The following is a 24,391-nucleotide window of genomic DNA, read 5'->3' as shown; positions in this document are numbered from 1 at the left end:
GGTCAACGGCACCAAATCTGTAACAGGAAAGGAGAAAATGTATGGCTGGACCGGGAATCGAACCCGGGACCCTGCATCACTAGTCATGCAGGTGCTCTACCGACTGAGCTATCCAGGCCGATATCCAAGCTTAAGACCCAAACCATTACAACTGTCTGACACTGTCTCCCGTCCCGCACGTGATTTTTTTTTTTAGACCATGCCTATCGATGAACCAGTAGCTTTATGTAGAAATCAAGCATTTTTATGCCCCTGGATCGAAAGATCCCAGGGGTATATTATTTTTGTCCTGTCTATCTGTCTGTTGTCAACTTTAACCTAGCCCATAACTATTGCGCTGTCATGGGTAAAGCTTTACTATTTGACATGAGTGTTCATTATGACAAGACCTTTCCATTGGTACAGAAATTTTTGATCATGTGACCTCAACTGTGACCTTTGACCTACATTTGAAAAAAACTTTAACATTGGCCATAACTATTGCACTGTAGTCTATACGTCCCACTCCAGAATTGTGTTACCATCGGGGGCATATCAGGCCCGTAGGAAGCAATTTCAGTTGGGGGGGGGGCACTATCAAGCAAACATTCCTTGACAAGCAAAAAAAAAAGGTCATCAGACGTTTTTATTGAGGGGACACAAGGATAAAGTAACTATGTTTTCTATAGTAATCTATATATCGGCAAAATTATTGGGGGGGGGGGGGGCACGGCCCCCCGTGCCCCCCCCGTTCCTACGGCCATTCATATAGTGTTTCACAAACACATCTTGTTACTGATTGTATTTTTATCTCGTACAAAGAAATCTAAGAATGAATATAATGTTATATAAGTACTTTATGCAACCATTTAAATATCATTTACCGTTCAGATTTTTCTGAATTAAAATATAGTTAATATGCTGTCAATACTGTTGTTAATCCATACAGAATCATGCGCGATGTTTACGTGATGGCCTGCGAAAACTGAATATAATAGATCTTCACCGTTAAGAATACAGATAAAATAATATCTATTATATTTCGTTTGTTTTGGTTATACATATATTATTAACATTAATTGTATAATTAATTTTACCACTTAATCTCTCTAAATGAAATTTCTTTCTTGCAAGTTTTGAAAAATCTTCGCTAGCAAAGGATACTCAGTCCAACTTCCGTAAGAGAACTGCATTATTGTTAGCGGATCCAGGATTTTCAATTATTAATACCATTATATTTATAAAGTAACCAAAAAATGACTTTGCCTTGTCCCTACAAAAAAAATAAAATAACACGAAGCCTCTCTTAAGTTAGTAAGATATGTATGAGAGCATGAAAGGGGATTGTCCATGAGAAGCTCTCCCCCCCCCCCCTTCAATAGGTTTTGCTCGGTTTTTTTTTTTTTATTGTTTGTTGTCGATTTTGTTTTGTGATTATTCAATTTTAAAAAAAAAATTGAAAAAATTCTGGGATCTGGCCTTTATACTACCTATTTCTATTTTTATTAAAGTTACATAATGAGTCAAAATCATGTGTTTCTTTTAAGATATCTGTATCATAAAGCGAAAGATTAATGAAAATTATGAGTATAGTGAAGATATGACAACTTAACTGTACTACAAGCGAGAAAAGACTGCACAATATAAGTGCCGGAAAAAAATAGACAGCTGCGTTTTCAATAAAAATGGAACTCGTAAATATACTTACCTTGTCATTGGTTATTTACAAAATCATTTTGTTAAAAAACACTCTGATTGTACCTATAAGTACTCTGAAGATGATATTAAAAAGAATCTTGAGTTTCTGATTGACAATATATCTATGTAGTTTTTGGAGATCAGGTCCTCCAACAACCTGTTGGAATTGCCATGGGTGCCAATTGTGCCCCCTTATTGGCAGACCTATTTTTGTATTCATATGAAGCAGAATTTATTCAAAAACTTCTACATGAGAAAAAGAAAACACTTGCTGTGGTATTCAACTCGACATTTCGATATATTGACGACGTATTTATTTATCAATTAACAATAGTTACTTTCATTCATATGCCGACTCGATAGTTCCCAGTGAGCTTGAAATAAAAGATACCACAGATTCTGACACATCTGTTTCATATTTAGATATTTTTCTAGAAAAGGACGTTAATGGTAACCTAACAACAAAGCTTTATGATAAACGTGACTACCTTAACTTTTCAATCGTCAGCTTCCCTTACTTATGTAGCAATATACCCTTATCACCTGCATATGGGGTTTATGTCTCTCAGTTGAGAGCATGCTCTACGTATAAACAATTTCTGAAACAAGGCAAGCTACTGACAAACAAGTTGACGAAACAAGGATATCAACAGTCTCGTTTGAAATCATCTTTTCGCAAGTTTTTTGGTCGATACAATGACCTTGTCAGCACATACAACCTGTCATTGAGTCAAATGCTGACTGACGTTTTTCATACTAATTGTTAGGCCATTATTTATACACTGAACTGTCTACGGACATTTCCGGTTTTTGTTTCCCGATGATGACAAGGAGCACACGGCGGGTGTCACGTCGGCAGGGGATGCTCACTCCTCCATGGCACCTGATCCCACCTCTAAATTTTGAGGTCCGTGTTTGCTCTTCTCCAAATTCGTATCGTTTCATTGGACTTTCGAGATTGAATACTGTTCGTTATCTTAATATTTCATTGTATTTACCGTTTCGTAGTTATCGTGCATGTCAAGGTCACGCCTCTTTTATTTTTAGCATAAATTTGTAAACAACATTCAATCGGAGCATGCAAAGGTGAGAAATATGTTCTAATAATCTCTTTTTATTTGAAGATTGCATCAAACTTCTTGGTCTACCGACATTCATTTTTTGGTACTTAAGGGCCGGTACACACGGTAAGGCTTGCCGTATGTCATGAAACTTAAGTTCTAGCCTTACCGTGTGTACACGCTTAATACACGTTTTTCCCAGCCTTATAAGTCTGACTTTAAGACCATGGTAACTTCTTCAACTTTTCTGCGCACACGTACAATAAGGAGGAAAAAAGTAAAGCAATATTTTCGTGTTGGGCCATACAGAAATTATTTTTTTCTCCATAAAAATAGATTTTTTAGGTTTCCAAACGTGTAATTTTCAGAAACCTAATACTTTCAGGAATTGAACAAAATTTGCACGGGTCATGCAAAAATTCTCTGTCAATTTTCCCGTTTGTGCGTCACAGTGTCGCTTTAAATCAGCTGTATAAATGACAAACACATGCAAAGACTTATCAATTACACAGTAACTCATCACACCAGCTTCTGAATGAAAGCTTTCGATTAAAGACGTTAATTGCCAACTAAACTAAGCAATAGGTCATAAGTGACAACTTCATACAACTTTTCTGCTGCCAACTTCCCCTATTCATGCAGTTATATTCCAGTAAGCTTATGGTGTTTATGCATCAAAACTGGAGAGTGTTCCAAGTATGACCAATTTTTAACCGAGGCAGGTTACTGACAAATAAGTCATTGTTATAGGTTCCATAGTCGATATAATAATACCATCTGTTGTTGGATCGTATTTTTAAAACGTGTTTCGTTTACCTAATCAAATCAAATCAGATATATAAAATTTGAGTTTATCTTGAATTTTTTGCGTTCCAGATCATCAATAAAGATACACATACAATTCATCAGAATCAATGACAAAGTAATTGATGCAATTTTCCTCATTAATTTACTGCATTTTACAGAATATAAATACATTATATTCAATTAACAACATTCTTCATACATTTCATGTGTATTCAATTGTTAAGCTTACTAATTGAAATATTTGAACTCAGGTCAATCTTCTTTTCCCTAGAAAACATATTTTACTGTACATTTTAATTTAATCAGTCTGTACAATTTTGATGTTTCTTTTGATAACTTATTGTAAAGTTAAATTTAAAGAACACATGTTGATCATCTATACAGGTTAATTCAGTAAATCTGTAAGTCAATCATCGTTTCCCTCTTTTGGCTGGTGGTGGAGATTGTGGTCTGGGTCTCATCCTCTGCAATGGGGGAGGGGAATACCTCTGAGGAGCATTGTGCTTGGCTCGTAATGACCGGGAGGACATAGCTGCAGGAGGGGGAGACGGAGGCCTCTGCTTCCTGGTCTTAGGACTGAACAATAAGGGAGGGGATACTGCCCTCTGGCCACGAGTCAATGGACGAGAGGGAGGTGTGACAGGTCGCATGGGTGGAGGGGAAGGGGAATTTGAAGGAGAGTGGTATGCTCTGGTCACAGGACGGTGTGGGGGTGAGGGAGATCTAGGGAGTCGAGATAATGGGGGTGGTGATGGAGACCTATAGGCTGACCCTGTGGGGGATAGTGGTGGGGGAGAGTATTCAGGGGGTGATGGGGCTTCCTCATCTAAAGGTGGTGAAGGTGAGGGTCTCCCTCTGTGTGAGGATGAATAAGTGGGTGATTGTGACCTCTGACTTCGAGTACGTACCCTCCCCTCTGGAGACAATGCCCTATATGATGGTGAAGGAGGAGAAGGGGGTCTGTGACCTCTCGTTCCTCGAACTGGAGGAGATGGGAGGGATCCATCATAGGGTGATGGAGGTCTTCTTGCATATGGTAGAGAAGGTGACCTCTGTCTTCTGCCTAAATAGGGAGGAGAAGTGGATGGAGACTGTGAATGCCTCATCGGACGTCCACCATAAGGAGGGGAGGGGGATCTTGAGTGCCTCATAGGTCTCCCAATGTATGGAGGTGGAGAGGGAGATTGGGAATAACTTCCAGGTCTTCCTGCATAAGGAGGGGGTGACATTGATTGTGAGTGTCTACGGGGATGATAGGGAGGAGAAGGTGACCTTGACATTCCCCTCATTCCTCGAGGTATTCCATAAGGAGGAGGTGAAGGGGAGGCTGCACGTCTGGGATGCCTCATCATGCTAGGAGAATGTCTCCCCATGGAATCTGGAGAAAGAGAATCAAGGTCATCATAATGTAGTGGTGACCTGTCAGGGGCATAGTATCGCCGGGAGGGAGAAGGGGGCATGACCATCTCCTCCTCCATGGAGGTGTCTTCGTACTGCCAAGCTTGATGGTACCAGTTTCCACGAAGTGCATTGCTCCTTGGGACACCTCTGGTGGGCGGGTATCCCCGCTTTTTTCCCATTCGTCTATAAAATCAGAATGTAATTCATAAATGAATTTGATGATGTGCCTGTGTGAAAAGATGTCAAGTACTGTGATAAGAAATAGAACATACTTTTTCATGGCAGGGTCCACTAGGGGCATGGCACCAGGTGGTGGAGGGGCACCAAATGGGGGAACAGTCCTATAAAAATAAAAAAAAAAACTCATTAAAATGATGAAAGCTCACATGGGCATTTAAAAATGTCATGACATGAAGATTAGACCTCAGACACATATGTAGCAATCAATTAACGTGCTGATATTTTATGATTGCTTTGGATAGTGATAAATTATTGCTTTAAACTATTCCTACACCAAAGTTAAATAAAGTTAGCAATTCATTAATACAGAGTAATTATAAATACTTTAAAAAATAATTTCCAAAGTGTTAAAAATTTATGTTTGATATCATCATCTCAAAATATTAAGAAAGTAAATCAAGGATTCCTTATAGCGAAGTTGATTTGTTATAAATGTAATTACTTAATATATCCATTGAGATAACAATTCATTTTAAAACTGCCTTAAACCATGTGTACTGAAAATCACTTCACTGAAAGAGTGAATTCATTATAACTGTGTTTTACTGTATGTCTATTAATCATTTAATAGATTCTGAGAATAGGAGGTATTAAGCATTAAAGTGCAGTCATTTGAAAACTGCTCAGATGTGAAGCATATACATACCATTTTTAAATACTTAACTGAGAATTTGTTCACAGTATTTCAAATATTAAAGATTTCATACATCAACAAAATACAATTATACATCAACAAGAGGCCCATGGGCCACAATGCTCACCTGAATCACTTTGGCCCTGCTGTTCTGCATCTGATTTTTTCCCCAATATACAAACAACCTAAGAAAGCTTTCACCTAAGTTTCGGCTTTTTTGTTCCAGTGGTTTTCAAGAAGAAGATTTCAAAAGATTTTTCCTATATATCTTTCAATATAAAACTTTGATTCCTTGTTGTGGCCCCACCCTACTCCAGCGGGCCATGATTTGATCAATTTGAAATTTACACTACCTTAGAAAGCTTCCACATAAGTTTCAGCTTTTCTGGCCTAGTGAACCTTGAAAAAAAGATTTTTAAAGATTTTTCCTATATATTTCAATGTTAAACTTTGATTCCCTATTGTGGCCCCACCCTACCTCAAGGGGACACAATTTGAACCAGAAGTCTCTGATGAGACTGTAGCTCTACTGGTCTGTACAAGAAAAAGTAGCACTTGGATTTGAAACTTTGCAACATGCAGCAATAAATAGAATTATGTATCTTAATGTAGTTTACTTGTGTGCAAAGTTATATTGAAATCAAATAAAAACTGTAGGAGGAGTAGCCTTTTAAAAGAATTTCACAGAAATTTCTAATTTTAGTAACCATGGCAACACCATTCATCGAAATCAAAAACTGATGCACTGAATTAGGTATTTTAGTGTAGTCTACTTGTGTGCCAAGTAATATTGAAATCAGACCAAAACTGTAGGAGGAGTAACGTTTTAAAGGAATTTCACAAAAATTTATATGTTAAGTAACCATGGCAACACCATTCATCAATATCAAAAACTGATGCACTAAATCATGTCTCTTAATGTAGTCTACTTGTGTGCCAAGTTATACTGAAATCAGACCAAAACTGTAGGAGGAGGAGGGTTTTAAAAGAATTTCAAAGAAATTTCTATTTTTAGTAACCATGGCAACACCATTCATCAAAATCAAAAACCGATGCAATAAATTATGTATCTTAATGTAGTCTACTTGTGTGCCAAGTTATATTTAAATCAGACCAAAACTGTAGGAGGAGTAGCGTTTTAAAGGAATTTCACAGAAATTTCTATTTTTAGTAACCATGGCAACACCGTTCATCAAAATCAGAAACTGATATAGAGAATTATGTATCTTAGTGTAGTGTACTTGTGTGCCAAGTTATATTGAAATCAGACCAAACTGTAGGAGGAGTAGCATTTTAAAAGTATTTCACTGAAATTTCTATTTTTAATAACCATGGCAACACCGTTCATCGAAATCAAAAACCCATGCACTAAATTATGTATCTTAGTGTAGTCTACTTGTGTGCCAAGTTATATTAAAATCAGACCAAAACTGTAGTAGGAGTAGCGTTTTGAAAAATTGTTTACAGACAGACGGACAGACGGACAGACAGACGGACGGACGCCGGACACCTTACTATCGCATAAGCTCTTCTGGTCTCTGACCAGTAGAGCTAAAAATTTAGAATCTACACTACCTAAGAAAGCTTCCATGTAAGTTTCACTTTTTCTGACCCAATGGTTCTTGAGAAGAAGATTTATAAAGATTTTTCCCATATATTTCAATGTAAAACTTTGATTCTCTATTGTGACCCCACCCTACCCCCAGGGCACAACAATTTGAATAATTAAGAATCTACACTACATCAGGAAGATTCTATATAAGTTTCAGCTTTTCTAGTCCAGTGGTTCTTGCGAAGAGGATTTAATCTTTTTTCCTATATATCTCAATGGAAAACTTTGATTCCCTAAGGTGCCCCATCCTACCCCGAGGGGACATGATTTGAACAATTTAGAATCTACATTATCTTAGGAAACTTTCACATTAGTTTAACTTTTTCTGGTCCAGTGGATCTTGAGAAGATTTTTAATGACCCCACCCTATTTTTGCCTTTTCTTTATTATCTCCCCTTGGATGGAGGTCTGGCCCTTTATTTTAACAATTTAGAATCCCATTCACTCAGGGATGCTTTGAACCAACTTTGGTTAAAATTGGCCCAATGGTTCTTGAGAAGTTAAAAATGTGAAAAGTTTACAGGCGGATGGATAGACGGACAGATAGACAGACAGATGGACAATGGGTGATCAGAAAAGCTCATTTGGGCTTTCAGCTCATGAGCTAAAAAACAAGAGCTCATGAGCCCTGACAGTCACTTGAGAATTGTGAATTTCTAAGCCTATGATCAAACTCAAACCAATACTCTGGACTCATGTAACATGGATTGATATTCTGGAGAAGAAGACTAAAATGTGAAAAGTTTGCAACAACAATGACGACAACAGACAACGGACAAATTTTGATCAGAAAAGCTCTTTTTAATTTGAGCCTTTGGCTCAAGTCAGCTTTAATTAATCACACAAAAAATCTTCAAGGGGGAAATAAACATACTCATTGAACACCATCTTTCTTGTAGTGCATTTTGCATTCCCCTATATTAAAAGGTGTTTCTGTATACATTAAACTGGATTTTGCTCTTCATTCTGAACATAATTTTTTTTCTCTGTCTAATTAAATCTAAATGGATACAACATTAAAACATTGTACACACATTTGAACATTGTACACACATTTGTTGTAAACTGATGGGAATTTGTTAAATCAATGCCTACCACTATCAGATGTTGATGTTCCAATTTGAAAATTTTAATCACAGAAAAGTGCATTCAAATCCCCAGTAAACTAATACAAAATAAACATCAAATTCTGAGATGGTAGTGGCTACTGAAACCCTTGAACTCACTTGAAGGGTGCAAATTCAGTAGCTTTTGTCGTATTGGATGAGTCCCCTCTGTAAATACAATGTGCATGGGTCAAAATCTCAGTTCATAAAGTTTAATTTCAAATTTTATTATTCTACGGTGTAAGAATCTGGCTTCTTCAAAATGTACGGTGCACTTTTCTAAATAATGTACATGTAATAATAACAGTATGGCAAAAGGACTGCATTTCAACATTAAAATATGCCAGTAACTGAATTCATTTACAACCTACACTGACTGCAGGTTATACATAACACAATTTTAAATATCTATTCTTTCCTTGAAATCCTTCTTTAAATTTCTGATTACTGATACGTTATTGTTGATATCATGAGATATTATATCTCTGTCTCCATGCTACCTTTGTACAGATATTAGATGTAGGTTTCAAATTATTAATTTCCTATTTAGGCATTGTGACAACTTTCCATGTTTCATCATTTACACTGTATTCTAGAGTTATTCGATGAAAGTCCTCTAAATCCTAAAATATTGTAAAGGTACATGTATTTCCTTTTTGGTCTTCAAAACTACTGAAAAATTCATTAAATATCTTAAAAAAAATTCTGCCAAAACTGAAAACAACTGCAGATCTGTGACAGACTGGGGGTGGTCAACCATGGATTTAATTATTAAACGAAGCTCAGATTTTTTTCTGTGTTACACACACTGTTAACTGTGTGGAACTCTAGCTATCTGAACATCCATTTCATTGTTTTGTGTGTTTTTTTCTTTTGAATACCAGTAGGTAACAGATCTACAGCTTTATTATAATTATAGATAAATCAGATTACTAACAGATTTTTTATAACTCAAAGTTTACCTCTCTTGTTTACTTCTCCTCTCTGCCTCCCCAAAGTCCACCCCAACCAAACTTTTCTTGGCCATGCGAGCTGCCTCCCCAAAATCAATCTCTTCAAGTGGCCTCCTTCCTGCTTTTCTCTTGCGTCTTCCAAACTCGTCAACAGAAGACTCGGATGACCTAGATACTGACCTTGACCTAGTTTTACTTCTGGATCTGGAGTAGGATGATCTACTACTGTGTCTGGATGGTGAAGGTGACCTTGACAGAGATAAGGATGAGGATGAGATAGGACTTGCTCCATCCCTGGTTCTAGAATATGACCTGGATCTGGATTTGGATGGAGATCTTGATCTGGATTCAGAATATGACCTTGAACCTGACCTTGATCTTCCTTTTCTTCTTTTCTTTCGATGAGATCTAGATCGAGAATGTGAATGAGATCGTGACCTTGAGTGAGTTCTCGAACGTGAACTTGACCTCGATCTTGACCCTGAACTGACTGGTGAGGGTGACCTAGATTCAATTTCTATAACTTCTGGTGGTTCCTCATTAACAGCTGGTTTGTCCTCTTTCGTGGTTTTGCTATCACCAGCCGAGGATGTTTTATTCACAGTGTCGTCTGCTTTTTGTTGAGACGGAGAGGAACCTCGTCTTCTGCTCCGAGCAATGTTAGGACGTGGTTTGTATAAATCGGAGGGATTGTAACGCTTAGTACTCTGACCTTTGTCATCTTCCACTCTGAAATCATAGAAGGGAATTGTGAGATTTGTGATGAATAAAAGAAAGTCTATACAGTGTATAAATTATTAAATTAATATTCATGACCTACATGTATTTGGCAATTATACAATGTAAATTGCAATCCATTTTAAATCATACAATTTTTCAACAATAAAGGCTCTAGTTTATTCCAATATATATATTCAAGATTACCTTAAACATTAATTTTAAAGTAATTCAAAATGAAATAAGGTTTTCCAACACAGGACTAATACTACTCAAAGATAACAAGTTCAAGACCATGCTAGTCCAAAATCACAATACCGGGATATTCCACTATTGTTATTTTTTATATTCATCGCAATTTATACCTAAACACGTTTTTTTTTAGGTTCAACAGATTAATGTCAGTGAATAGAGGTGTCAATGTTGATCAAGTTTTGTTGAACAGAAGCTAAGGTTATCATGTTTCGATTTTCTTGTATTTTATTTACAATGTACAAGACATCATTAATGGACCATATAAATGGACAGCTGGTTTATCTATGGATAATACTTGACTAAATATACCATTTAAAACCAGAATTCATCTGATTCAGTTACCTGATAAGCTTTGAATATCATGTATCTCTGCTAAACATATTGAAAAATGTAAACTATACATGAATAATAAGATAATTTTTCTCCAAAGATCCAAATGTCTTTGCAACTTAGGACAACCGAGTAATTTAAAACTTTTTTTTTTTTAAATTGTGTGATACACCTACACTGGTACTTACTGAAAAGATCTTTTAGATAGGAAATCAAAAATTTCAAGATATTGCCTTAAAATTATGAGAAACTGTACATAAATCCTGAAAAAAAGATTTCATAAGATAGACAAGATCAGCAGACAGACGAACAAGGTCATTCCAATGTCAGCAAACTAAAAATAGAACAAAACTAGGCCAATCTGTATCTGCAGTTGGCACAATGACAAAATCGTGAATACAATATACACATGTACTTAAAACCCTTACTTAGGGTAAATAAAACAAATAAATGCTGCAGAGTTAGACACATAATAACATGTTAACATTAAAATAACTTCTTGAAGAAGTCATTTGGCTGTTCTTTTTTACATGTATCATTGATTATTATTAAATTGTGATAAAGATAAAGTTGAAAGATTCAACAAAGAAAACACATGTTAATGTTTTTCTAAATTGTTGCAAACAAGTACGCATTTACTTTGAAGTTCTTAATACATTACATTTTTTGTTCGTAATGATTAAGTAATTAAAGCATTGCTTATTACTCAATTCTGGTACCTAAAAAATTATTTAAAAATATCATACATTTTGTTTTTACATACATGTAGTTGAATGAAATTTTCCAACAAGAAAAAAAAAATAAAAGAGAAAAAAGAACAACCAAATATGGTAACTTAAACAAAAAAAGAAGCTGTTATAATCCACATATACTTACAACCATTGAGGAGATGGGAATTATATTTGTGCATGATCACGCCACAAAAATATTAACAAATCAACAACATTGAATCTAAATATGTGCATAATGATTTATCAACAAATTCTAAACAATGGGGAATAAAGAGCATGTAATTTTCTACATGATAAGTGCAAAATGATTTATCAACAAATTCTAAACAATGGGGAATAAAGAGCATGTAATTATCTACATGATAAGTATGTCTTACTATCAGAAATCACAACTATATATACATACACAGGTATTTGCATGACCTATGAGTTTCATTCCTGAATCTGTTAATGTGTTTAGGAATACAGTGCATCCCCTTGTACGTACCTTGGTCGTCTGAACACGGAATCTGTGTGTTTATTGGATGCTCTAGTGTCCCTAGTTGGCCTAGTAAACATTTATACAAACAGAGTTTACTAGTCCTATCATGCATTTCTTCCAAAAGTGTTTAAATGACATATGGGACCGCACAATTAAATAGTATTAGTAATACAGGAAGTACAGGCAAATATCATTTTCGAAATAAAGAGTTTATATTTCTTGATCTACTGATAACTGACATTAAATCTCTAACTTGCCTTCACTGGATACAAATATAATTACATTTTTGCTCCTTAATATTTTCTCGGTTTCTTAGCTTCCAAGAAATCTTGTATTTACTTAATGAGCATTGGGATAATTTAAAACATGTAAATGTCATATCTTATACATGTACAATTGGAAACTTTGGAGGAAGAGAAAATGAAAGCTTGAAGAGAACTAAAAGAAGAAGATTACATAGAATAATGGAGGAAACCCTTCACACCTTACCCACTACTACAAAACAGATTATTACCAAAAAAAAATAAATGAATATTCAAATAAACAAAAATAATCTTACTTTGTTTCACTATCTTGTCGTTTCCTCTTGTTATCTTGTCTGTTTTCGTCTGTTTTACCGTCTCTCTGAGTGTCCTTGACCTGTGACCTTTTCTTTGACTCTGAGTGACCTGTCTCTGGTGTGACCTCTGTAGTGTCTGATGAATTCTGTGGAGGAAGTGTGGGAGGGGGGAACTCCTCCTCTGGCAGTGGTGGCATATCCTCTTCAACTGATAATAAATTGAAAATACCCTTATTCCTTATATAATTAATAATTTACTTTAATTTAGATTAAATCTTTGATTGTTATCACTAATACATGCATCTCTTACAGTACATGCATGTATACAATAAGCCATTTTAAATGTCTCCAAACAAAAGAAAAACTTCATGATAGGCAGTACTTGTTAAAAGGATAATAATACTTGGAGCATTTTATCTTGTCAAATATTTTCATATTCTCTTTGAAACAAGAGGCCCATGGGCCACATCGCTCACCTGAGTAACTTTGGCCATGCTGTTCTTTACCAAATTTCCCCTTGAAATACCTATTGTGGCCCCGCCCTACCCCAGGGGGTCCTGATTTGAACAATTAGAATCTACACTAACCAAGGATGTTTCCACATAAGGTTCAGCTTTTCTGGCCCAGTGGTTCTTGAGAAGAAGATTTTTAAAGATTTTTCCTATATATTTCAATGTTAAACTTGGATTCTCTATTGTGGCCCCGCCCTACCCCCGGGGGTCATGATTTTAACATTTTGAATCTACACTACCCCAAGATGCTTCCACATAAGTTTCAGCTTTCCTGGCCCAGTGGTTCTTGAGAAGAAGATTTTTAAAGAATTTTCCTATATATTACAATGTAAAACTTGGATTCCCTATTGTGGCCCCGCCCTATCCCCGGGGGTCATGATTTTAACAATTTAGAATCTACACTACCCGAGGATGCTTCCACATAAGTTTCAGCTTTTCTGGCTCAGTGGTTCTCGAGAAGAAGATTTTTAAAGATTTTTCCTATATATATCAATGTAAAACTTGGATTCCCTATTGTGGCCCCGCCCCACCCCCGGGGGTCATGCTTTTAACAATTTAGAATCTACATTACCCCAGGATGCTTCCACATAATTTTCAGCTTTTCTGGCTCAGTGGTTCTTGAGAAGAAGATTTTTCCTATATATTACAATGTAAACTTTGGATTCCCTATTGTGGCCCCGCCCTACCCCCGGGGGTCATGATTTTAACAATTTAGAATCTACACTACCCGAGGATGCTTCCACATAATTTTCAGCTTTTCTGGCTCAGTGGTTCTTGAGAAGAAGATTTTTAAAGATTTTTCCTATATATATCAATGTAAAACTTGGATTCTCTATTGTGGCCCCGCCCCACCCCCTGGGGTCATGATTTTAACAATTTAGAATCTACACTACCCCAGGATGCTTCCACATAATTTTCAGCTTTTCTGGCCCAGTGGTTCTTGAGAAGATTTTTAAAGATTTTTCTTATATATTACAATGTAAACTTTGGATTCCATATTGTGGCCCCGCCCTACCCCCGGGGGTCATGATTTTAACAATTTAGAATCTACACTACCCCAGGATGCTTCCATATAAGTTTCAGTTTTTCTGGCCCAGTGGTTCTTGAGAAGAAGATTTTTAAAGATTTTTCCTATATATTACAATGTAAAACTTGGATTCCCTATTGTGGCCCCGCCCCACCCCCGGGGGTCATGATTTTGACAATTTAGAATCTACACTACCCCAGGATGCTTCCACATAAAGTTCAGCTTTTCTGGCCCAGTGGTTCTTGAGAAGAAGATTTTTAAAGATTTTTCCTATATATTTCAATGTAAAACTTGGATTCCCAATTGTGGCTCCGCCCTACCCCCGGGGGTCATGATTTTAAGAATTTAGAATCTACGCTACCCCAGGATGCTTCCACGTAAGTTTCAGCTTTTCTGGCTCAGTGGTTCTTAAGAAGAAGATTTTTAAAGATTTTTCCTATATATTTCAATGTAAAACTTGGATTCCCTATTGTGGCCCCGCCCCACCCCCGGGGGTCATGATTTTAACAATTTAGAATCTACATTACCCCAGCATGCTTCCACATAATTTTCAGCTTTTCTGGCCCAGTGGTTCTTGAGAAGAAGATTTTTCATATATATTACAATGTAAACTTTGGATTCCCTATTGTGCCCCCGCCCTAACCCCAGGGGTCATAATTTTAACAATTTAGAATCTACGCTACCCCAGGATGCTTGCACATAAGTTTCAGCTTTTCTGGCCCAGTGGTTCTTGAGAAGAAGATTTTTAAAGATTTTTCCTATATATTTCAATGTAAAACTTGGATTCCCTATTGTGGCCCCGCCCTACCCCCGGGGGTCATGATTTTAACAATTTAGAATCTACACTATCCCAAGATGCTTCCACATAAGTTTCAGCTTTTTTGGACCAGTGGTTCTTGAGAAGAAGATTTTTTAATGACCCCACCCTATTTTTGTCTTCTCTTGATTATCTCCCCTTGTGAGGGGACTTGGCCCTTCATTTTAACAATTTAAATTCCCCTTTACCAAAGGATGCTTTGTACCAAGTTTGGTCAAAATTGGCCCAGTGGTTCTTGAGAAGAAGTCAAAAATGTGAAAAGTTTACAGACGGACGGACAGACAGACAGACAGACGGACAGACGGACAGACGGACGGACGGACGATGGACAAAATGTGATCAGAAAAGCTCACTTGAGCCTTCGGCTCAGGTGAGCTAATAAAAAGCTGCAGCAAAAACCCAAAAGAATTTTGAGATCTATTTTTCTATATACATGTACATGTATATTACCTTTTGGAGCCAAAATGAACCAATACAAATAATTATCTTTGAGGTGAGCGTGTTATATCTACCTGTGCTGGAGACGTCCATGATGATTTCTTCCTCCACTGTCACCACTTCCTCAACGACCTGCTCCTCCATAACCACCTCAGAATAGCTAGCACTGGTGTAGGGCTGACTCTTTTCATTAAAGATGGAGGTAAAATCCTCAGAGGCATACCTGTACAATGTTAGAATGTACGAGTTATCCCAATGTTAGTCACAACAATATTGAAGCAGTATAAAATTTTCATCATCTTTAAGTATGTGTATTTGAATAGCAAACCACTGTTTGAACAGCTTTTATTTTTCAGATGTAAATGAATTTCATACCAACAACACATGCACCTCCACATATTGACTGATAAATAAATATCTTGCCTAATTATTAGAACTTAAAGTTGGGGTTTATATCAAACAATGTTTCTGTATTGAAGTCAATTTAGTGGATGTACTACATGCACTGTACATGTAAGTTTCTATTTCAAGTTAAAAAGATTTTATTGAAGTTATAATCACAAATGATTGCAGGAAATACAAGTATCAAAACTGAACAGAAAATATAATCTTCATTACTGGCTAACACAATCTTGTTAATCATAATTCTGTTGCTAAAATTAGCCACATCAGCCCTTCACTATACATGTATATGATATTATAAAATATTTTCAGCCATCACTAACATACCTCCTGTTTCTGGTTCTTTGTCGTCTTAGGGCGGCCTTCTTCTCCATCACTTTTTGTTTAGTGAGTTCCTCTTTCAGCTCTGCCTTTGTCTTCCTTTTCTTTTTCTCCGGAGAGTCAGGTACTTTTTTTGTTGGAGATTGTGCTTTACCCTGGCTTGGTGTTTCATCCTGCTTTTTTTCTGTATCCTCCGACTCTCCTAATCAGTGAATTATACAATACAAGGATGTTTTAATTACTACTACTGGTAATTAGTAAACATTTCTTTGTAATACATGAATCTATACACGTAGGTCTTTCATGAAACCTATCATCTGTGGAGGGGGAACAGAAACTTTGAAATCAACTTGGAAAATAATGAAACAATAGAAGATATCTGATATCCCTGTATAAACAGGGAAGAAGAGTCGTTACATGTACATGGTAATTATGCCTTTGAGGATGCTCTCAATGATGGAGTCTTCAAACCTTACCCTCTTTCTTGACTGGTGAGGACTTTTCTTTTTCCTTCTGTTTCTTCCTTTCTTCTCGCAGTCTTGCTTTCTCCTCTTCTCTCTCTTTCCTCTTGGCCTCTAGCTCTGCTCTTCTCTGCAGTCTTTTTGTGTATCTTTCTTCTTTTTCCTTTGCCTATTTTGATCAAAATAAAGATTTATAAGTGTCTTCTCATACTACCAGTAGAAATAGTATCAATTGTCTAAATTTGTAGTATTTATTATCCCCTCACAAGAAAGTTGGAGGGGATACAGAAATGCACTTTTGAGAGTATGAATGAGTGAACATGTGCGTAATGGAAGTAATGATTTTCATTTGGATCAGTGGGCTTTTTTTGCAAAGGGACGTTTTACTTTGCTGTGCCCTTGATTGGAGCGTTCTACATTTCCATGCATATGCGTTCTACTTGATATTGCATACTGGTACATCCAATGCATATGTCAGTACTTATATTTAGTCCCTGGATATTTCAAGGTTTGTAATACAATTTTTTATTTCAATATCTTGACCTACCCACCTCAGTATTTAGCAATATTCCACTACTCTGTATAAAGCATAAATATTGAAATCAACTCTTTATAAAATAAAACCTACAATTCTAGCCTTCCTCTCCTCTCTACTTTCTTCTTCCTCACTGTCACTCAAGTTGTACTGGAGAGAGATCAGCTTCCTCTTTGGTGGAGAGCTCAGTTCCCCCTCAGGAGCCTCACTTGTCTTTAGTACCTCAAGAGTTTTCACCTCTGCCTGGGTGATCTCCATTGGAACATCAGCTTGTGTAGGTGAATCCTCCCTCTTTTCCTCTGGTGTTGCCTCAACTTCAGATTTTAAAGAAAAATAATTACTTAGAAATTCTGATAAAATTAACAATCATAATCTTAACTTACAATTAGGCTTTACTGTATTAAATACTGGTAAAAAATTATAACAGAGAGGCAGGAAAAAAAAGATTGAAAATTTCTTTTTTTAAATGATTGATCAGCTGGAAGACTTTTTTAGAAACTGGAAATAATCAATACGTACTGGTTTCTTCCACTTTGACTTGCTCCTTTTCTTCATCCACTTCCTTTGCTCCACTCTCCTCTCCTTCTTTCTTCTCCACCTCCTCAGTGCCCCCCGTCTCTGGTTTCTTCTCCTCCGTTTTACCAGGACTGAGGACCTTCTCCTCTGTCTCCTCCTCTCCATGGTCCGTCAGATCACTGTACTCAAGCTCACTCTCTGACATGAAATCCTCGGAAATGGACAGGTCACTGGTGTGAACAGAGCTGATTGTCACATCAGACTTGGCGTCTTCTTGATCCTCATGCCAGGCAAATTTGTATTTTTTCATTACTGAAACACAGATTTTACAAGAATTTGCAGAACATGTACTATGGTGTAGACTCAGGGATTTTTTTACCCTTTGATTCCAGGGGCCGGGGCTGTCAAGATTGGGAAAAATAGCGATATTTGGTTGAAATTGGGAAAAATATCTTCATACAAATAAATAGGAAAAAACAAGCCAAAGTCAAATATTTAATCATTTTTCTTCTTTTTTTTTTAAAGTATGAAGCTGGCTTAAACCAGCTTTAGTGATATGAAATAATAGCGGCTGTTGAAGTTCAAAAACTTAAAAATGGCAAAGCTGCAGGGTATGATAACATTGTAAATGAACATATATATACGTTGTCATCTTTTTTACCTTTATGTAAGAAGTTCTTTAAAATAACATTTGATAGTGGGTTTGTTCCAGATGAGTGGTTAATCGGTATTGTTTGACCAATTTATAAGAATTAGAGCGATTGAACCCAGCCTGAAAATTACCGTCCTAGGCAAACTGGAGAGACTGACATGATGCACGTTTATTCTTTCGATAACGATCCCGACTTTAATTTTTAAACATCGATCCCGCTTTAAAAAGTATGCATGTAAACATTCATAGTATTCCGAATAACTTCTCGGAAGTCCTCGGATGGCTCGTACATCGCACATAGAGAACATAAACACCTTTTTGTCATTATTTTATTTTAATAATTTATAACTTAATACTTTTTTTCATATTGGGAATTTTTAGGTATGATTTTGGGAAAAACATGCACTTTTCAGCATTGGGAATGGGGCCGAATTTCGGCCCCAGAGAGACCCTAAAAAAATCCCTGAGACTTAATTCTTCCCAGTTTTTAGAATAGATCTCATTAAAATTCATGTTATTTCATACATCAAACATCCTACAAGTGAACATTGTTGTTTTTTTTTAAACATCCCGCTAAAGCGTTTTTGAGGGGTTTTTTTTCCCTTTAGGGCCTGAGAAACTTTGAAATGCATATCAGAGAGTCAGTGGCCTTTAATCAAATAGTTTACCTTGTTCTTGAGAGGAATCATCCATATCAGCTGATACTGGTGGTAATGGGATTTCATCCAAACTTGGAATCTCAGTCATCTCTTCAACAGTAATTTCTTCCTCAGCCTCTTCTGTCTCTTTGGTTGATGGTGGAAGGGGAATTTCCTCCAGAATCTTGGTTTCATCTGGCTTGCTCTTGAGAGAAAATACCTCCACTTCCTCCCCTTCAGTTCCTGGAGGGGGAGGAGTTTTAGGTGATGGTGGTAAGGGAGGTAAATCTGGTTTAGGAGGACTCTCAGTAGTCGTTACATTGGGAGTTGTGATCTGCGCCGGTGATGATGTCTCACTTTGCATAGAGGTGGGTGGAGCAAAATTTTGGCCAGGGGTCATTTGGTTGAACATGTAGTTGTTCCATGAATTCTGCATGTAAGGGAACATTTGAGGTGGCATGCTGAATCCAAACTGCTGTGAAAATGGTGTTGCCATAGGAAAATTCATTCCTCCAGGGGAGAAATTTGACCCTGTTTGGCCCAAAACAGGTGTTTGTTGGGACCATCCATCTCCTTGGAAACCTGATGGGAATTCTGCATTAGGAGTGCCTGATGCTGTTCCATTTGGATTACTTTTATCTGGAATTTTTAATCACATTTATTGTGTTATTTACTAGAATAGTATATAAAATTTGCATTCTGACTATACATGAATTGCCATGAGAGTATGATGGTCCAATACATGTTTCAAAGAGTTTTCCTTTTTTGTACATATATATGTAATAATTACACTGAAATTGTCATCTTTTACATAAGACAGTGTCTGCGGTTAGGAAATAGGTAACATGTAAGGACTGTATCTTTTGTTTTTAACCATGAGCATTTATGGTATTTATTTTAGCAAAATTTCTAAGTATGCCCCTAACTTTTGTCAAATCAGAAGTTCCACAATCCTGGTGGTGTGGTGTTCACTGACATTAACACAAACCTGGTGGTGTGGTGTTTACAGACATTAAACTCTGCATCGTCTGCATCTTTTCCTTGTGTTGCTGTTTGCTCTGTTCTACATGTTCTTTCCTCTTCTCTGGGTCAATTCCCAAATGTTTACAAATGACCTCATCAATTTTGGGTTTGATAATGTGCAGAATCTTTGGATTCACTAGTTGTTCTACCACTCTTTCTACTCCATTGGTCAACATACCAGATCTGAAATAAACAAATCACGATTTTTTTTCTTTCATGCCTTCCCAAATGATTGCCAAGTTCAAATCTGCAATGCGCAGTAGAAACCTACTGATTTATTTGTCTTCTAAGATTGTCTCGGAGTTGATTCTTGTTTAAGTCTGGGCTCCATGTCTGTCGTGATAAAAACCTGTTGACATAACCTTCCACTCTCTGTTTGAGATTCTGGTAAGCAGGCTGTAAAACACAAATTAATTAATTGACACAAAATCTTGAGTTTCAATGATAAAATTAAATTATAGTCTAATGCAATTATAATATTGTCTTTTGTTAGTTTTGTAAAATATTTTGATAAGTCAATGTACAAATGTTTAAACGAACCAGCCATCAAAACAAAACAATTTTCTATACTACAGCTACCTGCATGTCATGTGTCAGTGAAATGAAATGTTGCATCATTCATATAGCATGATAATTATGATATTAGCATGCTATAAATTGATTTACTGTGCTAACATGACCTATTGGATTTTATGCACATCTCATGTAATTCATATCGCAATAAAATGCCAAAAAAAAAAACATTTAAAGATTAATAGAACATCTTCTCAATCTCTTAAAATTACAGCATACTTCTCTTGTTTATATCATAGGAGTCGGCAGTTTTATCCATAAAACAAGGTAAACAACAACCAGTGAGTTTCGCGAGCATAGCGAGCTTGAGTTGTATAGCTTGATTTAGCTTTTCAAAATAGCTTGATTTAGCTATTTTAGCATACTTTTCCCTTAAATGTGCATCTTTTCAGTATGTATAAAAAATTGCACTTTGATTCAGTGACAGTTTTTTTTTTAATTAATTAAAAAAGGCCATTCAAGCCATATAGCTAAATCAAGAGACTGTGCCTGTAGGCAGATCTGTTCATTGCAGAAAAAAGTGATGGGAAACCTAATCTTAAGTCAGTTTTGCCAATACCAGCGACATCATGATTATATAAAGACAATATAAAGATAAAGTTGTACAACATTTTAAAAGAAATGTATAAAAATTAACCTTTGTATCTACATCAGCCACAAACTCCTTTCTGAACTGGTCAAAGAGGCCTTTTGATTTCAAGCTGTCGATAATTTCTCTGACTCCCTGGTCAACCTCCTTGTCCTGATCTTGAGTATTGCCACCCATTTCGATCTGTTTTCAATTTCCTAATCTAAATTTTTTACTCATTTCTGTATCTTGTAACTTGTAACTGTAAGTCTTCTGTCTTGTTTCGCCAAAATCGCCTGCAATTTCAATTAGACAGACCAAACGTCAACTGATTCGAGTAAAAAAAATATTTGTAAGTCGTACAAGGAAATTTCGGAATTATGTGTTTTACTAATATTAAAATAAAACAAAAATACCTTGAAAATCCTGTTTTGTGTGTTCGTGTGTGGGGAGGGGTGGACTCAGTCTGATTAAAACCAGCCCCCTTCTCCTTTCACTCGACGAGTGAAAGGAGAAGGGGGGCTGGTTTTAATCAGACTGGGGTGGACTTTCTCTAACTGTTTGTAGATTTTTTTTTCAAGTGCTGGAATTCGTCAGCGCTCGACCTTACAGCAACAGAAAGTAAGAGGGGATAGTATCTAAATAGACTATACTACAGGAAAAGTCTATGCTCAGAAAAATCCCCCCCCCACTTTCGTTAGATGGACCTACAAATGCGATGTGAAAAAAGTTCTCCATGTTTAATATAGATTAAACAAAGCTTAAAATGTGGTGTAAGTGATGCTTCAAGTGCCAAGTGTTAAGTTAAAAAAAGTTATGTTTGAAAATAATTCATCACTTGTTATTTGTTAATTTAAATGTCTTTAAAAAAAATTGTACAGTTATGTTTCTTTTTCAAATTTAAAATGTATTTTAAATAAAAATAATTATTACATGTACATAATTCTAGCAGGTATTTAATCAATAAATATGTGTTTTAGAACACAGTTTTAACAGTAAATATCAAATTATTTAATTTTGACTATTTTGTTAAATCAAGGTAACACAGGTAAATTCTACCTGAACCCCTTTGAGGGCCTCTTAATTGATTAAATTAATTAATTAAATAGTTGTTTTAGCGAGTAGACGTTCGGGGAATAAACCATATTAACATTGCAACAATAATATTATAACAATATGGCACTAATTGTCATTAGGTAAAGGAGTGTACCGAGTTTTCCAAATGAGGTTCAAGTGTGCTTATCAAGGCTGTCGCCAGGTTTCTGAAAAAAGTGGGAGCCGGGGAATGTCTGGGAGGGGTATCCACTCTTTAGACTCAGATTTTTTCTGATGGGTTCCATTTTGGTGGATTCTGATGCATTTTTGAAGTCATTTCTTCACATATTATCAAATTAACAAAATAAAGCAGCATACTTTAAACAGATAAATAATAATTTATTTTTTATTTCAAACATTAGATTTCATTTTTTTAAGGGGGGGGGGGGTACAATCGCACTCAAAGCCCCCCCCCCCTTTCCGACGACCTTGTCTTTTTCAAAAAATTATTATTATTATAACTGAGAAACACGAAGGGGACTGAAAGCATTTGAACAAAACACAGACACTTGTTTCGGTAATAATTTTTTTAACCCAGAGTATAATTATATCAGGCGCAGATCCAGAATTTGAAGTTAGGGGCGCAAAAAGTAGGCAGGGGTCTGGGGCCGCCCTGAGGCCCCCAGTGGGTTCAGGGCGAAGCCCTGATGGGGGCCCATGGGGCGAAGCTCCCGGAAGCTCCTCAGTAGATTCTAGAGATTTTGTACTGTAAAAATGAGGTCTACCAAGTAGACATTTTTACATGTTCTCGACGAAAGTATGATTTACGCTTTGACAATTTTAGGGAGGGGGCGCACCCGATTATACTATGGGTTAAAAAAAATATTATCGAAACAAGTGCCTGGGGGGGGGGGGAACTTTATTTAGAAAGCATCTTGCGTACTATTCTTGTTATGTAAAATGGTAAATGACAAATTTAATAGCGTATATAGTTTGTCCTTGAAATGTTATTAGTGTCATGGTACTTTGACAAGGACGACTTAATTATCAACTTGAGGGGAAGTGTAAAACTCGTGACTGATCCATAATTTTGCAACAGAAAAACACTTGGTGTAATAAATACTCAGAGTGTTGAGGTCATGAACCATGGTCATCAACTGATCAATTAGTTATGCAAAATTTATTTCCATTCAATAAACTCCTTCGTGCATGTGTCCTGACCAAAGATTGAGATCCAATATGGAAAAAAGATTTTTTTTCGCGATGATCAATATCAGCGATATGGATAAATGATATTGGATCAGATCGAAATTCTAACTTTTAGACTGGAATTACAAAATTCTGAATGAAAAAAGACAGAAGCACATCTAGTATGCATTAAGATTCCGTTTCTGCATAGACTTGGATATCGATGGGTGAGCCCCCCCCCCCTCCCGCCTCCGAGAGAGAGAGGGGGAGGAGAAGAGATGTTTCCACTTAATTAATACATTCTCAGTAGCTTACGAGGAGCTTTGCCCCAAGCACCCGCTCCCAACTGAAACCAGTCCTATTGATCTGAAGGTGAATCAGCGGTTCCACTACCCCCATCCCTTTCCAATCCAACTTGACGTAAAATTCTGGATATGCGCTTGCTGCAACCGCGATTTGACTTTCCTATAACTTAATTAAAACAATCACTATTATTTTAGGCCCCTGTTAGACTGATTTTGAGCTGCTTAACGTGCTTAAAGATTTAGCAGTTTGGTCATATGCAGAAGAAATGAAATAATGGTAGCTCTCGATATGCTTGTTTCGCTTCTCCCTACACCCATCCATAATATTTGAGAGAAATTTTATACATATTCATTTGAAGTTTTTAAAAACATTTCTTTGGTGTTTGTATGCAGACATGTGGTGTCATTTACAAGAAGCTGTTGTACTGTGACGTGTGATGAATGACAAATAATAAATCATTTCTCTTTTTAATTAATTTAATTAATTAAAGTCATATATGGCGTATTTTTTGTAAGTTCAGACTAAAATTAAAAAGATCTTTCTATTTTTTTATTACTAATATATAAAGATAGGACTTTCCTGTAAATTACACAATTTAAATCAATCATGTTTCAATATTGGAAATTTAAATCAATAACCGGTTTATTTACCGACTCCGCGTTTAAATAACAGACACAGTTTAAAGTCAATTTACATGATTTACATGTAAGTAAGGAAACATGAGGTTATTCAAGTTCAAAATCGGTGAAAATTTTAATTTGAACGTAAATAACATATACATGTATCATGTTTATCTACACTCAATATCATATTTT

General features: G+C 36.3%; 1 protein-coding gene across 3 annotated transcripts; it reads right to left on the bottom strand.

Moving 5' to 3' along the window:
* Positions 1-3,668: 3,668 nt before the first annotated feature.
* Positions 3,669-21,303, bottom strand: LOC133186663 (serine/arginine repetitive matrix protein 2-like). 3 transcript variants are annotated; one of them, XM_061321908.1, is made up of 15 exons: positions 21,117-21,303; positions 20,178-20,302; positions 19,872-20,089; positions 18,914-19,522; positions 17,597-17,905; positions 17,171-17,391; positions 16,558-16,711; positions 16,088-16,283; positions 15,433-15,581; positions 12,565-12,772; positions 12,012-12,071; positions 9,501-10,220; positions 8,659-8,706; positions 5,219-5,287; positions 3,669-5,129 (listed from the first exon to the last, which is right to left on the bottom strand). In XM_061321908.1, exons 1-15 carry the CDS (start codon positions 21,243-21,245, stop codon positions 3,956-3,958), a joined length of 4,389 nt encoding a protein of 1,462 aa, XP_061177892.1. In that variant the 5' UTR covers positions 21,246-21,303; the 3' UTR covers positions 3,669-3,955. The 3 variants fall into 3 exon arrangements, with proteins under 3 accessions (XP_061177892.1, XP_061177893.1, XP_061177894.1); XM_061321909.1 differs by lacking the exon at positions 8,659-8,706; XM_061321910.1 differs by lacking the exon at positions 12,012-12,071.
* Positions 21,304-24,391: the final 3,088 nt, after the last annotated feature.

The sequence above is a fragment of the Saccostrea echinata genome, unplaced genomic scaffold, assembly GCF_033153115.1.
Source record: "Saccostrea echinata isolate AGI-Se365-2 ecotype Australia unplaced genomic scaffold, CSIRO_AGI_Sech_v1 ptg000014l, whole genome shotgun sequence".
Classification (NCBI taxonomy): domain Eukaryota; kingdom Metazoa; phylum Mollusca; class Bivalvia; order Ostreida; family Ostreidae; genus Saccostrea; species Saccostrea echinata.
Note: the sequence above shows the minus strand (reverse complement) of the source record. Positions and strands in the feature narration are given on the sequence as shown.

Coding starts and splice junctions, on each gene's coding strand:
- LOC133186663 (XM_061321908.1), bottom strand. CDS start 21,245: ATGGGTGGCAATACTCAAGATCAGGACAAGGAGGTTGACCAGGGAGTC. Junction 12,072..12,564: donor CGACAAGATAGTGAAACAAA/GTAAGATTATTT, acceptor AATGTTTACTAG/GCCAACTAGGGACACTAGAG. Junction 8,707..9,500: donor AGGAGAAGTAAACAAGAGAG/GTAAACTTTGAG, acceptor TTGTATTTACAG/AGGGGACTCATCCAATACGA.